The sequence below is a fragment of the Loxodonta africana genome, chromosome 26 (genome assembly GCF_030014295.1).
Source record: "Loxodonta africana isolate mLoxAfr1 chromosome 26, mLoxAfr1.hap2, whole genome shotgun sequence".
Classification (NCBI taxonomy): domain Eukaryota; kingdom Metazoa; phylum Chordata; class Mammalia; order Proboscidea; family Elephantidae; genus Loxodonta; species Loxodonta africana.
The window spans coordinates 38398843-38416555 of NC_087367.1; the positions used below are offsets into that span (position 1 = coordinate 38398843).

Genomic DNA, 17713 nt, shown 5'->3' on the forward strand with positions numbered 1-17713 from the left:
ACGCAAGGAAATAATGGACTTGATAACAATAAGAATAAAGGGCAGCTTACAAAGAGCCCTTTGGCACAAATGGAAGAAGAAGGAAAGGAGCATGTAGCCAAGATGAGGAAGATAGAGATGGAACAGGTGTTTGAAATGAAGGTCAAAGAAAAAGTTCAGAAACTGAAGGGCTCTGAAGCTGAGCTCCAAAGTCGTCAGTCTGAGGATGAGAAAACAAACTGGGAAGCTCAACAAGGTATATTAGAACAACAGAACTCTTTGAAAACTTTGGAGAAGAACAAGAACAAAGAGAAGATCTTTAAAACCCTCTGTTGACCACGACTTGTGTATTAGTTGTCAGTATGCCAGCTTGGTCATCAGTGTTTGTTGGGTCCATTTGAGCAGTTTGCACCAGTTTTATCCATAATGATGGATTTAACAACATGACAAGAATTGTTGTTCTTGGTGGAGATGAAGATACCTTAAATTGTCTAGGGTTATTGTGTACTCAGAAAGTAACAGCTCTGAGTTTATTAAACAGGTGTTTCAGTTTAATGCAGGAGAGTGTTTTACTATTGTTCAGTCATGTTCTGGTGGTTTGATTGTTTACAGGATATTCCAAAATAAAAGGACTCTGTAAGGTTTTCGCTGAGGATAAATTGCCATAATATGATTCAGACTATGCTTCTGTATGATAATATAAAAGTTCCGTTCAGTTCAGTGTATAGAATAATGTAATTTAGTCTAACACAGTTGACCCTATTTTTGACACTTCGATTGTTTAAAAATACACGTGGGAAAAAAAACCTATATGCTTACAGTGCACCTAGAGCTTTTTTATAACAACCGTTTTTTCTTTGTTTTGGATTCTTTAAACATATGTTATCTCATTTAGTACTCTCTTTAGCCAGAATGTCATTACTGCTTCATTTTTGTGTTGTTGTTGTTGTTAGGTGCCGTCGAGTTGGCTCCGACTCATAGCGACCCTATGCACAACAGAACGAAACACTGCCCGGTCCTGCGCCATCCTTACAATCGTTGTTATGCTTGAGCCCATTGTTGCAGCCACTGTGTCAGTCCACCTCGTTGAGGGTCTTCCTCTCTTCTGCTGACCCTGTACTTTGCCAAGCATGATGTCCTTCTCCAGAGACTGATCCCTTCTGACAACATGTCCAAAGTATGTAAGACGCAACCTTGCCATCCTTGCTTCTAAGGAGCATTCTGGTTGTACTTCTTCCAAGACAGATCTATTCGTTCTTCTCACAGTCCATGGTGTATTCAATATTCTTCTCCAACACCATTATTCAAAGGCATCAATTCTTCTTCTGTCTTCCTTATTCATTGTCCAGCTTTCACATGCATATGATGTGATTGAAAATACCATGGTTTGAGTCATGCACACCTTAGTCTTCAAGGTGACATCTTTGCTCTTCAACACTTTAAAGAGGTCCTTTGCAGCAGATTTACCCAATGCAATGCATCTTTTGATTTCTTGACTGCTGCTTGCATGGCTGTTGATCGTGGATCCAAGTAAAATGAAACCCTTGACAACTTCAGTCTTTTCTCCGTTTATCATGATGTTGGTCATTGGTCCAGTTGTGAGGATTTTTGTTTTCTTTATGTTGAGGTGCAGTCCATACTGACGGCTGTGGTCTTTGATCTTCATTAGTAAGTGCTTCAAGTCCTCTTCACTTAACAGCAAGCAAGTTTGTGTCATCTGCATAATGCAGGTTGTTAATGAGTCTTCCTCCAATCCTGATGCCCTGTTCTTCTTTATATAGTCCAGCTTCTCGTATTATTTGCTCAGCATACAGATTGAATAGGTATGGTGAAAGAATACAACCCCAGCGCACACCTTGTTTTTTTAGTAACATTTAATTTAGATATTTTCCATATATCGGCCATGCTAAAATAGAATATAGCATCTTTCATATGGTAGGAACCAACAAGGAAATTTTCCTTTAACTCTCTTTTTACACTCTATGGTAAGTAGCGGAGGTGGGGGGGCAGGATATGCATTTATAGATCATTTCTAGGTAAAATTGTGATGCTAACAACCAGCCTGTTTCTACTTATGTGCAGCCTCTTTTTAGAAATAGGAATCATAGCTTCTTAAAGAGTAAAAAAGTAGCCATTCTGCATTTAGCTATATTCGTTTGTTTATTTTTTTGTTTGCATTGTAAAAATTCACATCATAAACAATGTGACGTAAAAAAAAAAAGTAAAATGGAGACTGTGGATATTATTTTATAGTGAGAAGTCAGCTCCATGAATTCATTTCTATTCTCCATCTTATTGCAGTGATCTTGGGGACATGTAACATACTCCTTTTGACTGAGTTCTCTAGGATTTGGTAATTTCCCTACCTTGCCAACTTTTATGTTAAATATTCCCAGTTAATTAATATCTGGAGATACTTTGAAGAAGTTGCACATTGATTATACTCAGTATAAAGCGAAGAGTTTAGGCAAAATAGCTGGCGTGTGTCTGTGTGTGAGAGAGAGAGCACATGCTTACGTGCACATACGTGCACACCTGCCTGCCTGTGCCTGTCTACTTGATTTGGGTGGTACACCAGTCATAAGATTGAGCTCATTTCTGATGGTTAGTTCATTTGGGTTTTTCATGGACCTTGATTCTAGATACAACTCTTAAACTCTTCCCAAAGGTATCTAATGTAGGTAATTTTTGACTTTTCACTCAGTCCGTTCTGTTCAGTTATTAATTGTATTTGTACCTTAGAAGAAGCAGCTTGATTCAGGATTTTAGTGTAAATATGTTAATGAAAAATCTGTTTTCCTTTTTTAAAAATTCTGTGTTTCATATTGAGTCATTGCTATATGCTAGGAATACAAATGGGAAGAGGATACAGTTTTCACGGTGAGAACTCATTGTCTGAGAACAAGAAAAATACAAAGAAATAACAGTATGTTAAGAAAAATGCTAAGGAACAGCATTGCAGTGTGCAATAGAGGACATAGCAACTAATATACACTTTAATTTATTTCAACATCTCACCTTATGCTTTTCAAATTATGAAGAAATAATAAAAATTATCTCCCTTCTTTGTATATAACTGTCATATTGCACACAGTACTGGACAAGGGTACTTAGAGTTGATCATCATTATTTGTGGATTCCATATTTGCATATTCACCTACTGGCTAAAATTTATTTGTAACCAAAATCAATACTTGGAACGCTGTTGTGGTCATTGGAGTATATGCACAGGGTAGCAAAAAATTTGAACTGCCAAACACATGCTTTTCTAACTGAGGTCAAACAAGGTGATGCCCTATCTGCCTTCATGTTTCAGCTTTCATATTTTAAACAAGTTTCCTTTTTGTGATCTCTTTAGTGAAATGGTTTTTGCATTTTTATGCTTTTCTTGGTGGTTTTGCTATTCAAAATTATCCCCAGCCATAGTTCTGTAGTGCTATGTAGTGTTCTAATGAGGAGAAAGCCCCTGTGATATGCCTTATGGAGGAAATATGCGTGTAAGATAAGCTTCTTTCAGGCATGAGTTATAGTGTTGTTTGCTGTTAAGTTCAGTGTTAACAAATCAACAACATACACTGAAACCTGTGAGAGCCGCGACTGCCTTGTTTTCTGGGTCTTAGAAGTTTTCTGCTTTTGATGGTGTAGGTTACCACTTTTCTGTTGCTCTCTGTTAGTGGACTAGAACATAACTACTTTCAATAACAAGAATTGGCTGTATTTCTTTTTTTTTCCTTAATACTTTTTATTTTGCTTTAAGTGAAAGTTTACAAATCAAGTCAGTGTCTCACATAAAAACTTATATACACCTTGCTACACACTCCCAATTACTCTCCGCCTAATGAGACAGCTGGCTCTTTCCCTCCACTCTCTCTTTTTGTGTCCATTTCACCAGCTTCTAACCCCCTTTACCCTCTCCTCTCCCCTCCAGGCAGGAGATGCCAACATAGTCTCAAGTGTCCACCTGATCCAAGAAGCTCACTCCTCACCAGCATCCGTCTCCAACCCACTGTCCAGTCCAATCCATGTCTGAAGAGTTGGCTTCAGGAATGGTTCCTGTCCTGGGCTAACAGAAGGTCTGGGGGCCATGACCACCGGGGTCCTTCCAGTCTCAGACCATTAAGTCTGGTCTTTTTATGAGAATTTGGGGTCTACATCCCACTGTTCTCCTGCTCCCTCAGGGGTTCTCTGTTGTGTTCCCTATCAGGGCAGTCATTGGCTATAGCCAGGCATCATCTAGTTCTTCTGGTCTCATGATGATGTAGTCTCTGGTTCTTGTGGCCCTTTCTGTCTCTTGGGCCCGTAATTACCTTGGGTCCTTGGTGTTCTTCATTCTCCTTTGATCCAGGTGGGTTAAGACCAGTGATGCATCTTAGATGGCTGCTTGCTAGTGTTTAAGACCCCAGATGCCACTCTTCAAAGCGGGATGCAGAATGTTTTGTTAATAGATTTTATTATAAAAAAAAAAAAAATTTTTTTTTTTATTGAGTTAGATATCCCCTGAAATCATGGTCCCCAAACCCCTGACTCTGCTACACTGGACTTCGAAGCATTCATTTAATTCAGGAAACTTATTTGCTTTTGGTTTAGTCCAGTTGTGCTGACCTCCTCTGTATTGTGTGTTGTCTTTCCCTTCACCTAAAGTAGTTCTTATTTACCAACTAATTAGTGAATACACCTCTCCCACCCTCCCTCCTCTCCTAACCACAAAAGAATGTTTTCTTCTCAGTTTAAACTATTTCTCAAGTTCTTATAATAGTGGTCTTATACAATATTTGTCCTTTTGCAACTGACTAATTTCACTCAGCATAATGCCTTCCAGGTTCCTCCATGGTATGAAATGTTTCATAGATTCCTCACTGTTCTTTATCGATACGTAGTATTCCATTCCTTTGTGTGAATACACCATAATTTATTTATCCATTCATCTGTTGATGGGCACCTTGGTGGCTTCCATCTTTCTGCTTTTGTAAACAGCGCTTAAATAAACATGAGTGTGCATATATGTGTACGTGTAAAGGCTCTTATTTCTCTAGGATGTATTCCGAGGACTGGGATTGCTGGATCTTATTTCTAGCTTTTTAAGGAAGTGTCAAATAGATTTCAAAAGTGGTTGTACCATTTGACATTCCCACCAGCAGTGTAGAAGTGTTCCAATCTCTCCACAGCCTCTCCAACATTTATTATTTTGTGTTTTTTAGATTAATGCCAGCCTTGTTGGAGTGAGATGAAATCTCATTGTAGTTTTGATCTGCATTTCTCTAATGGCTAATGATCGTGAACATTTCCTCATGTATCTGTTAGCTACCTGAATATCTTCTTTAGTGAAGTCTCTATTCATATCCTCCACCCATTTTTTAATTGGGCTATTTGTCTTTTTGTAGTTGAGTTTTTGCAGTATCATGTACATTTCAGAGCTCAGACGCTCATTGTAAATGTCATAGCTAAAAACTTTTTCCCAGTCTGTAGGTAGTCTTTCTCTTCTTTTGGTGAAGTCTTTGGATGAGCATAGGTGTTTGATTTTTAGGAGCTCCTACTTATCTAGTTTTTCTTCTGCATTCTTAGTAATGTTTCGTATACTGTTTATGCCATGTATTAGGGCTCCTAACATTGTCCCTATTTTTTCTTCCATGATCTTTATCATTGTAGTTTTTATATTTAGGTCTTTGATCCATTTTGAGCTCATTTTTGTACATGCAGTGAGGTATGAGTCTTGTTTCATTTTTTTGTGATTGGATATCCAGTTATGGCAGCACCATTTGTTAAAAAGACTGTCTTTTCCCCATTTAACTGTTTTGGGGCCTTTGTCAAATATCAGCTGCTCATGTGTGGACGGATTTATGTCTGGATTCTCAATTCTCTTCCATTGGTCTACGTATCTGTTGTAGCAGTACCAGGCTGTTTTGATAACTGTGGCGGTATAATAGGCTCTAAAATCAGGTAAAGTAAGGCCTCCCACTTTGTTCTTCTTTTTCAGTAATGCCTTATTTATCTGGGGATTCTTTCCCTTCCATATGAAGTTGGCAATTTGTTTCCCCATCTCATTAAAGAATATCCTAGACATTTTTATAATGTTATGTTTTCCTATCCACGAGCAAGGTATGTTTTTCCACTTATGTAAGTCTCTTTGGGTTTCTTGCAGAAGTGTACTGTAGTTTTCTTTGTATAAGTCTTTTACATCTCTGGTAAGATTTATTCCCAAGTATTTTATCTTGTTGGGGGCTACTGTAAATGGCATTGATTTGGTGATTTCCTTTTCGATGTTCTTTTTGTTGGTGTAGAGGAATCCAACTGATTTTTATATGTTTATCTTGTATCCGGAAACTCTGCTGATCTCTTCTATTAGTTTCAGTAGTTCTCTGGAGGATTCCTTAGGGTTTTTTGTGTATAAGATCATGTCATCTACAAATACAGATAGTTTTACTTCTTCCTTGCCAATCTGGATACCCTTTATTTCTTTATCTAGCCTAATTGCTCTGGCTGGGACTTGCAGCGCAATGTTGAATAAGAGTGGTGATAAAGGGCATCCTTGTCTGGCTCCCGATCTCAGTGGGACTGCTTTCAGGCTCTCTCCATTTAGGGTAATTTGGCTGTTGGCTTTGTATAAATGCCCTTTATTATGTTGAGGAGTTTTTCTTCTATTCCTATTTTGCTGAGAGTTTTTATTATCAAAGGGTGTTGAACTTTGTCGAATGCCTTTTCTGCATCAATTGATGAAATCATGTGATTCTTATCTTTTGTTTTATTTATATGGTGGATTACATTAGTTGTTTTTGTAGTGTTGAAGCATCCCTGCATGCCTGGTATGAATCCCACTTGGTCATGGTGAATTATTTTTTTGATATGTTGTTGAGTTCTATTGGCTAGAATTTTGTTGAGGATTTTTGCATCTACGTTCATGAGGGATATAGGTCTATAATTTTCTTGTGGTGTCTTTACCTAGTTTTGGTATGAGGGATATGGTGGCTTCCAAGAATGAGCTTGGTAGTATTTTGTCCTTTTCTATGCTCTGAAATACCTTTAGTAGTAGTGGTGTTAACTCTTCTCTGAAAGTTTCATAGAACTCTACAGTGAAGCCCTCTGGAACAGGGCTTTTTTTTTGTTGACAGTTTTTTGATTACCTTTTCAATCTCTTCTTTTGTTATAGGTCTATTTAGTTGTTTCACCTCTGTTTGTGTTTAGGTAGGTAGTGTGTTTCTAGGAATTCATCCACTTCTTCTAGGTTTTCAAATTTGTTAGAGTATGTTTTTTCATAGTAATCTGATATAATTAATTTTAGTTGCATCTGTTGTAATATCGACCCTCTCATTTCTTATTCGGGTTATTTGCTTCCTCTCATGTTTTTTTTCTTTTGTCAGTTTGGCCAGTGGTTTATCAGTTTTGTTGATTTTTTTCAAAAAAACAGCTTTTGGTCTTGTTAATTCTTTCAATTGTTCTTCTGTTTTCTGTTTCATTTAGTTCAGTTCTAACTTTTATTATTTGTTTTCTTCTTGTGCCTGTGGGTTTCTTTTGTTGCCCTCTTTCTATTTGTTCAAGTTGTAGGGATGACTCTTTGATTTTGGCCCCTTCTTCTTTTTGGATGTGTGCATTTATTGATATAAATTGGCCTCTGAGCACCACTTTTTCTGTATTCCAAAGGTTCTGATAGGAAGTGTTTTCATTCTCCTTGGATTCTCTGAATTTCTTTATTCCATCCTTAATATCTTCTATAATCCAGTCTTTTTTGAGCAGGGTATTGTTCAGTTTCCAAGTGTTTGATTTCTTTTCCCTGTTTTTCCTGTTATTGATTTCCACTTTTAGGGCCTTACGGTCCGAGAAGATGCTTTGTAATATTTTGATGTTTTGGATTGTGCTAAGGGTTGCTTTATGACCTAATATGTGGTCTGTTCTAGAGAATGTTCCGTGTGCACTAGAAAAGAAAGTATACTTGGCAGCTGTTGAGTGGAGTGTTCTGTATATGTCTATGAGGTCAAGTTGGTTGATTGTGGCGTTTAGATCTTCTGTGTCTTTATTAAGCTTCTTTCTGGGTGTCCTGTCCTTCACCAGAAGTGGTGTGTTGCAGTCTCCTACTAGTATTGTGGAGCTGTCTATCTCACTTTTCAATGCTGATAGAGTTTGTTTTATGAATCTTGCAGCCCTGTCATTGGGTGCATTAATATTTAATATGGTTATATCTTCTTGGTGTATTGTCCCTTTAATCATTATATAGTGCCGTTCCTTATCCTTTCTGATGGATTTAACTTTAAAGTCTATTTTGTGAGAAATTAATATTTCTACCCCTGCTCTTTTTTGATTGTTGTTTACTTGATATATTTTTTTCCATCCTTTGAGTTTTAGTTTGTGTCTCTAAGTCTAAGGAGTGTCTATTGTAGGCAGCATATAGATGGATCTTGTTTTTTAATCCATTCTGCCACTCTCTGTCTCTTTATTGGTGCATTTAGTCCATTTACATTCAGAATAATCATGGATAGGTAGGAATTTAGTGCTGTCATTTTGATGTCTTTTTTTGTGTGTTGTTGACAGTTTCATTTCTGACTTAATTTTATGTGCTGAGTAGATTATATATTGGCCTTTCCTCGTATTTGTTGTCATTGATTTTGTTTCTGCTGAGTCTGTATTTTTCCCTCGTATTTTATTTTGATGAGTAGAATAGTTTGTCTCCTTTGCGGTTACCTTATTATTTACCCCTATTATTCTAAATTTAAACCTAACTTTTATTTCTTTGTATCGCCTTATCTTCCTCCGCATATGGAAGGTGTATGATTACATTTCATAGTCTCTGATGTTGTCTTCTTTTGCATAACAACATTGCTGTTACCCTGTATTGAGCTTTTTTTTCCCCCTGTCTGGGTTGACTTCTGGGTGCTCTGACCAGTGCTCTAGTCTTGGGTTGATACCTGATATTGTTGATTTTCTAACCAAAGAACTCCCTTTAGTATTTCTTCTAGTTTTGGTTTGGTTTTTACAAATTCCCTCAACTTCTGTTTATCTGGAAATGTCTTAATTTCACTTTCATATTTAAGAGACATATATGGTTCTTGGCTGGCATTTTTCCCTCAATTTTTGAAATATGTCATCCCATTGTCTTCTTGCTTGTATAGTTTCTGCCGAGTAGTCTGAATTTATTCTTATTGGCTCTCCTTTGTAGGTGACTTTTCGTTTATCCCTCGCTACTCTTTATCTTTGGTTTTGGCAAGTTTGATTATAATATGTCTTGGTGACTTTCTTTTAAGATCTACCTTATGTGGAGTTCGATGAGCATCTTGCATAGATATCTTCTCATCTTTCACGATATCAGGGAAGTTTTCTGCCAACAATTCTCTCTGTATTTTCTGTTATCCCTCCCTGTTTTGGTACTCCAATCACCTGTAGATTATTTCTCTTGATAGAGTTCCACATGATTCTTAACGTTTCTTCATTTTTTTTTAATTCTTTTATCTGATTTTTCTTCAAATATATTAGTGCCAAGTGATTTATCTTCAAGTTCAGAAATTCTAGCTTCTGTTTGCTCAATTCTGCTCCTCTGGCTTTCTATTGAGTTGTCTACTTCTGTAATTTTATTGTTAATCTTCTGAATTTCTGATTGCTGCCTGTCTATGGATTTTTCCAGGTTATTAAACTTTTCGTTATGTTCCTGAATAACCTTTCTTGTTTCTTCAGTTGCTTTATCTATGTGTTCCTTGGCTTGTTCTCTGTATTGTCTCATATCCTTCCTGATGTCTTGAAGGGTTCTGTATATTAAACTTTTGTATCCTGGTTCTGGTAATTCCAGGAATTCACTTTCATCTAGAAGATCCTTGGATTCTTTGTTTTGAGAGCCTGTTGAGGTGATCATGGTCTGTTTCTTTATGTGACTTTATACTGGCTGTTGTCTCCAAGCCATCTGTAAGTTATTGTATTAATTTATGCTTGCTTACTGTGTCGTAGCTTTCTGCTTTGTTGTGTTTTGGTATACCTGTATGGGTTGCTTGAGTGAGCTAGCTTGATTATTTTCGGCTTCAGAGCCCTGACGTCCGTTCCCCAGGTGGCTAGAGCTGTTATCAGGTATATCAGTCTAGGAATCCATTCAGTTTTCTCGTATGAATTCAGCTCAGGTTTCCAGGTAGCAGATTATGAAGTGTGTGTGTACAGGCTCTGTCCTACAGTCTTAGAGGGGCAGGGGTGATTGGTGTGTATACCGGTATCTGATTGCAGCAAGGGGTCATGCTCTGACCAAGGCATGGGGCTGAGAATGGACACCCGAGTGTCTCGGAGGAAAGCACATCCCTGTTCCCTAGAGCATGCAGGTGGGTGAGTTCTGCAGACAGACCACAGGCACCCAAAGTTTTTGGTTGTAAGGACTGGGAGGTACCAGGTATCTTTGGACCCCTGTCGCGGGTGGCTGTGTGACCTGAGTGGAGGTACCAGTCTTTAGCTTCCTGATGTGGGTAGGTGGGGACCTTGTTTAATAGGCAAAGCAATGTCAAACATCAAACACCCACCTTTCTGCCACACAGCTGAGACGATTGGAGTCTGCCAACAAGGGCCCATTCTTCTGAAATAGGCCCACACAGGTCCATGCAGAAGGGAAAGGTGCTCAACGTCCACGGACGGTTTATGGCTGGACAGGAGCTGCTTCTATCCTGAGCTCCCCCGGTTAGTGGAGCTAGGAAATTTTCTTTGCCCCCAAATGCAAATTTTTTCCTTCTCCAAGGCGGGGAGGATGGCTCTAGGTGCTCAACCTTGCCTATCTCGGGCTCAGGGAATTCAGCCACTGAAGCCAGTTTTGCAGGGGGGGGTGCACATTAAAATATTTGCAATTACTTAGCTTTTGCCGAGAGTGCCGTTCTCCTCAGGTTCCGGAGGTGTGAGTGGGCTGTGTGGCTGGCAGCTTCTTCCTGAGGAAACTGCGGCTGAATGCTAGTACCAGCCCGCCACTGCCGCCGCTCCAGGAATGGTGCCTGAGGGCTCCCTGCAATTCAGGTCCAGTAATTTCTCTCCGCTTTTGAATGGTCTCTTCCTCCCCCCTGTCCCTCAGTTTGTTTTCTAAGCTTGCCTTCGAAGCTCAGGGCTCCCAGCTTGTCACAAATATACTCATTTCAGTTTTTTTTTTTTTTTTTTGGTCTTTGTTGTAAAGAGGGCTCGCCAGAAGCATCTGTCTATTCCGCCATCTTGGCTCCGCCTCCGAATTGGCTGTATTTCTAATATGCTTTTATGATTTCTAATTAACCATGGGGGGGAGGAATATTTGAAGTATTCTTTTAGAGTTTCAAATAAACAAATTCTAATTTGATTAATAGTACATATGAATGTGTAAATAGATTTTAATAAATGAGATAACTTTCTAAGCAAAGACTTCATTAATTAAATTTGCTTATGCTCAACTGAATCTTTTACCTATATTTTACTTTTTTAAAGTTGATTAAATAACTATTGCAACCTAGCTGTATTATAATTTACAGTATTGCACTCTGTAGGTCATGTCAGTTCAAGAGAGACTTGTGGAGAATCTACTTGGTGCCAAAGAGTTGTGCTAGGTTCTGGGCATGCATAGGTTTTAGTCCTTGAGGAGTTTATATTCCACTAAAGAATTCAGATAGTCGAATAGGCAGGTGATTTGACTGGTCCTGAGACTGCAGGCAGGCTATTCAGGAAAAGACGAGTACCTAACAGAGAGGGAAGAATTTTTCAGTCAGAAAGAATGAGAATAAAACAGCATGGTGACTGCAGGGAACTATAACCAGTTTGGAATTACTAGAGTATAAGTTGTAAGATTTTAGAGTTACCTGAAAGATAACTGGAAAACTATGCTGCGACCAGGTCGTAGAGGCCTTGGATGCTCTGAGATGGCTTGAATTGTGTGCTGTAGAAAATGGCAGAGGCACTAAAGGATTATAAAGTGATATGTTGTTGTTGTTAGGTGCCGTAAAGTCAGTTCCAACGCATAGCGACCCTATGTATAACAGAATGAAACACTACCTGGTCCTGAACCATCCTCACAAACATTGTTATGCTTGAGCTTATTGTTGCTGCCTGTCATGGATTAAATTGTGTCCCCAAGAAATGTCTGTCAACTTAGCTGGGTCATGAGTCCCAGTATTGTGTGATTATCCACCATTTTATGTGATTTTCCTTTATGTTGTAAATCGTATCACTATGATGTGATAAGGTGGGTTATCGGCAGTTATATTGATGAGGTCTACAAGATTAGGTAGTGTCTTAAGCAAATCTCTTTTGAGACATAAAAGAGGGAAGCAAGCAGAGAGATGTGAGGATCTCATACCACCAAGAAAGCAGCACTGGGAGCAGAGGGCTTCCCTTGGACCTGAGATTCCTGTGCTGAGATGCTTCCTGACCAAGGGAAGACTGAGGACAAGGACCTTCCTCCAGAGCCCGACAGAGAGAAAAAGCCTTCTCTTGGAGCTGGCGCCCTGAATTCAGACTTCTAACCTACTGGACTATGAGAGAAGAAACTTCTCTTCGTTAAAGCCATCCACTTGTGGTATTTCTGTTATAGCCGCACTAAATGGCTAAGACACTGCCACTGTGTCAATCCATCTCATTGAGGATCTTCTTCTTTTTCACTGACCCTCTACTTTACGAAGCATGACAGACTGTTCCCTTCTGATAACATGTCCAAAGTATGTGAGACATAGTCTCATCATCCTTGCTTTAAGGAGCATTCGAGCTGTACTCCTTCCAAGACGGATTTGTTCGTTCTTTTGGCATATTCATCGCCAACACTATAATTCAGAGGTTTCAGTTCTTCTTTGGTCTTCTTTATTCATTGTCCAGCTTTCCCACACGTGCACAGAGTCACTATACCAAAAAGAATTTGTCAGTGTTCAGCCATTTCAGTAGGTAGCGCATGATCAGGGACTCGTGGTACTGAAGGAAGAGGTCCAAGCTGCACTGAAGAAATTGGTGAAAAGCAAACCTCCAGGAATTGATGAATACCGATTGAAATGTTTGAACAAATGGATGCAGCGATGAAAGTGCTCAATCATCTGTGCCAAGAAATGTGGAACATAGCTACCTGGCCAACTGACTGGACGAGATCCATATTTATCCCTATTCCAAAGAAAGGTGATACAACCGAATGCGGAAATTATCGAACAACATCATTAATATCACAGGAAGGTAAAATTTTGCTGACGATCATTCAGAAGAGGTTGCAGCAGCACATCAGCGGGGTACTGCCAGAAATTCAAGCTGTATTCGGAGGAGGACGTGGAACATGGGATATCATAGCTGACGTCAGATGGATCCTGGCTGAAAGCAGAGAATACCAGAAAGATGCTTACCTATGTCTTATTGACTATGCAAAGGCATTCGACTGTGTGGATCGTAACAAATTATGGATAACATTTTGAAGAATAGGAATTTCAGAACACTTAATTGTACTCATGGGGAATCTGTACATAGACCAAGAGGTAGTATTTCGACCAGAACAAGGGGATACTCTGTGGTTAACAGTCAAGAAAGGTGCATGCCCTAAGGAAAATACTAGCCCAAGAAAAAAAAAGGGCCGCATAAACCAGAGACTACATCAGCCTGAGACCAGAAGAACTAGATGATGCCCGACTACCACCAATGACCGCCTTGACAGGGAACACAACAGAGTGGCCCTAACAGCAGAAAAAAAGTGGGGTTCAGAACTCAAATTCTAATAAAGAGATCAAACTTAATGGTCTGATTTGAGACTGGAGGAACCACAGAAGACACGGCCCCGGACTCTCTGTCAACCCAGAGCTAAACCATTCCTAAAGCCAACTCTTCAGACAAAGATTAGGCTGGATTATAAGACATGAAATGATACTTGTGAAGAGTGTGCTTCTTAGTTCAAGAAAATACATGAGAGTAAAGGGACAGGAGTTGGCTAAATGGACATGAGAAATTAGGGGTGGAAAGGCGGAGTATCACATTATAGGGCAACTAGGGTCACCTAGCAATGTGCGTATAAATTTCTGTATGAGAAACTAACTTGGGCTGTAAACGTTCACTTAAAGCACAATAAAAAAAAAATGTTCTTCAGGGTCGTCTCCTTTCACCATACTTATTCAATCTATCTGCTGAGCAAATAGTCCAAGAAGCTGAAAGTGATATGATTGTGTCTGTTTTGAGGATAGAGATACTTGTTCCTCAATTTAGTCTGCCCCTATGCAATCTAAAAGATGTGGTAACCAAGAAGATAAGATACTTAGGAATAAATCTTACCAGAGACCTAAAAGACCTATACAAAGAAAATTACAAGACACTACCGCAAGAAACCAAAAAAGACCTGTGTAAGTAGAAGAAAATACCTTGCTCATGGGTAGGAAGACTTGACGTTATAAAAATGTCTATTCTAACACAAGAGATCTATAGATACAATGCAATTCCGATCGAAATTCCAACAATATTTTTTAATGAGATGGAAAAACAAATCACCAGCTTCATATGGAAGGGAAAGAGACCCTGGATAAGGAAAGCATTACTGAAAAAGAACAAAGTGGGAGGCCACACTCTACCTGATTTTAGAACCTATTATACTGGCACAGTAGTCAAAAAAGCCTGGTACTGGTACAACAGCAGATAAATAGACCAATGGAACAGAATTGAGAATCCAGACATAAATCCATCTGTATATGAGCAGCTGGTATTTGAAAAGGCCCCAAAACAGTAATGGGAAAAAGACAGTCTCTTTAACAAATGGTGTGGGCATAAGTGGATATCCATCTGCAAAAAAATGAAATGATCCATACCTCACACCATGCACAAAAATTAATTCAAAATCAAAGACCTAAATAGAAAATCTAAAATGATAAAGATCATGGAAGGAAAAGTAGGCACAATGCCAGGAGCCCTAATACATGGCATAAACAGTATACAAAACATTACCAACAATGCAGAAAAGAAAGTAGATAACTGGGAGCTCCTAAAAATCGAACACCTATGCTCATCCAAAGACTTCACCAAAAGAATAAAAAGGTTACCTACAGACTAGGAAAAAATTCTTAGCTCTGACATTTCCGATCAGCGCCTGATCTCTAAAATATACATGATAAGGCAAAAACTCAGCTACAAAAAGACAAATAACCCAATTAAAAAATGGGCAAAGGATATGAAAAGGTACTTCACTAAAGACATTCAGGTAGCTAACAGATACATGAGGAAATGCTCATGATCATTAGCCATCAGAGAAATGCAAATCAAAACTGCAATGAGATTCCATCTCACTCCAACAAGGCTGGCATTAATCAAAAAAACACAAAATAAGAAATGTTGGAGAGGTTGTGGAGAGGATGGAATACTTATACACTGCTGGTGGGAATGTAAAATGGTACAACCACTCTGAAAATCGATTTGGCACTTCCTTAAGCTAGAAATAGAACTACCATACAATCCAGCAATCCCACTCCTTAGAATATATCCTAAAGAAATAAGAGCCTTTACACGAACAGATATATGCACACCCATGTTCACTGCAGCACTGTTTACAATAGCAAGAAGATGGAAGCAACCAACGTGCCCATCGACAGATGAATGGATAAATAAATTATGGTATATTCACACAATGGAATACTATACATTGGTAAACAACAATGATGAATCTGTGAAAGATTTCATAACATGGAGGAACCTGGAAGGCATTATGCTGAGTGAAATTAGTTGCAAAAGGACAAATTATAAGAACACGAGAAATAGTTTAGGCAGAGAAGAAAATATTCTTTGATGGTTACGAGAGTAAGGAGGGAGGGAGAGGGGTTTTCACTAATTAGTAGATGTTTTAAGTGCAGGGAAAGACAACAGACAATACAGGAGAGATCAGCACAACTGGACTAAACCAAAAGCAAAGAAGTTTCCTGAATAAATTGAACGTTTCGAAGGCCAATGTAGCAGGGGCGGGGATTTGGGGACCATGGTTTCAAGGGACATCTAAGTCAATTGGCATGATAAAATCTATTAAGAAAACATTCTGCGTCCCACTTTGGAGAGTGGCGTCTGGGGTCTTAAAATCTAGCAAGCAGCCATCTAAGATGAATCAATTGGTCTCAACCCACCTGGAACAAAGGAGAATGAAGAATACAAAAGACACAAGGTAATTATGAGCCCGAGAGACAGAAAGGGCCACATAAACCAGAGACTACATTAGCCTGAGACCAGAGGAACTAGATGGTGCCTGGCTACACCCCATGACTGCCCTGACGGGAAACACAACAGAGAACCCCCAAGGGAGCAGGAGAGCAGTGGGATGCAGACCTCAAATTCTCATAAAAAGACCAGACTTAATAGTCTGACTGAGACTAGAAGGACTTTGGAGGTCATGGTCTCCAGACCTTCTGTTAGTCTAGCACAGGAACCATTCCCAAAGCCAACTTTTCAGACAGGGATTGGACTGGAATATGGGATAGAAAATGATACTGGTGAAGAGTGAGCTTCTTGGATCAAGTAGACATATGAGACTATGTGGGCAACTCCTGTTTGGAGGGGAGATGAGAGGGCAGAGGGAGTCAGAAGCTGGCCGAAGGGATACGAAAATAAGAGTGGAGGGGAGGAGTGTGCTGTCTCATTAGGGGAAGAGCAACTAGGTGTATATACATTTTTGTATGAGAGATGGACTTGATTTCTAAACTTTCACTTAAAGCCCAATAAAAATTAAAAAAAAAAAAAAAGGCATTCTAGCTTCTTTCCACTTCTTGAATAAAATGTCCAGCTTTTTGACCCTGCGTTTTGTCCAAATTGAGAGAATGTTTGTGGTAGAAGATGTCATAAAGTAATAAATTGCCTAACCATATTTATGTATGTGTTCTGACAAGAAAGTAAATATTTAAATCTGTGTTAACAACTAGACGAACTGAGGACTTGGGAGACCACACTGATTTCTCACAGTTCACTCTTTAAAGACTCTGAAAAAAACCGTGGAGATCCTAGCAGTTAAATATAATATAATAGATATTTTAATTTCTTACATCTTTTTTAGAATATTTAACTTAGATGTGCTTGGTATTGATGAATTTCACATCAAATGAGATGAGTGAAAAAGAACATTAGTACTAACTTAATCTTTACTTATATTACAACAGAGTGTTATAACCCATAAAGTAAACCTTTGCTGAGGTAATTGTTGCACAACTTTGGTTAAGTTTGGCCTTTCGGCTGTCATGCTTCTCAGTAATGCATCTCCCTGGAAGGACAGAGCCTGAAGGTCACTCCTCTTCATTGAGTAAATTTTGTTTTTAATGCAAAAAGAAACATTGCCACCTAGTGTTTCCATGTGGAATTTTTAAAACAGTATTTTTTTTTCCTATATTAGAATAACTCTTCTGCATTCTTATCTTACAAACTTAATATTTAACAATAAAAACTAATAAGAAGTTATCTTTATTCTTTTCTTAATGAATTATATCTTTAGTGTCTCACATGTTAAATTCATAAATTGCATATAAATTTGCTATAAATTTATTGTATGTAAGTTTGCTGAATTTTTGCCAGGGGTGTTTGCACAATTAAATTCTATAACCAATAATTTTACTTTATTAGAGTCGTGGTGGAAAAAAGTTTCTTGCTGTACTAAAAGAAATCTTGGACAGGGATCCCTTATCTCAACTATGTGAGAATGAAATGGACCTTATTTGGACTTTGCGACAAGACTGCAGAGAGAATTTCCCACAATCACTGCCAAAATTATTGCTGTCTATCAAGTGGAATAAACTTGAGGATGTTGCTCAGGTAAGAAAAGACCATTTCTGTTACTCCTTTTGGGACTGTTACTTTG

The 17713-nt window shown here is 38.7% G+C and overlaps 2 protein-coding genes across 5 annotated transcripts in view; one reads left to right on the forward strand and one right to left on the reverse strand.

Annotated features, from left to right (window-relative positions):
• PIK3CB (phosphatidylinositol-4,5-bisphosphate 3-kinase catalytic subunit beta) overlaps positions 1-17713 on the forward strand; it is a 205861-nt gene that overhangs the window by 141314 nt on the left and 46834 nt on the right. For all 4 annotated transcript variants that reach the window (XM_064277249.1, XM_064277248.1, XM_023538797.2 and 1 more), the window contains one exon: positions 17479-17667. In XM_064277249.1, the coding sequence (XP_064133319.1) occupies positions 17479-17667 (189 nt within the window). The remainder of the gene's footprint in view (positions 1-17478; positions 17668-17713) is intronic.
• FAIM (Fas apoptotic inhibitory molecule) overlaps positions 11533-17713 on the reverse strand; it is a 136479-nt gene continuing 130298 nt past the window's right edge. Inside the window, exon 4 of the mRNA XM_064277257.1 lies at positions 11533-11621. Within this exon, the coding sequence (XP_064133327.1) occupies positions 11548-11621 (74 nt within the window). The 3' untranslated portion in view covers positions 11533-11547. The remainder of the gene's footprint in view (positions 11622-17713) is intronic.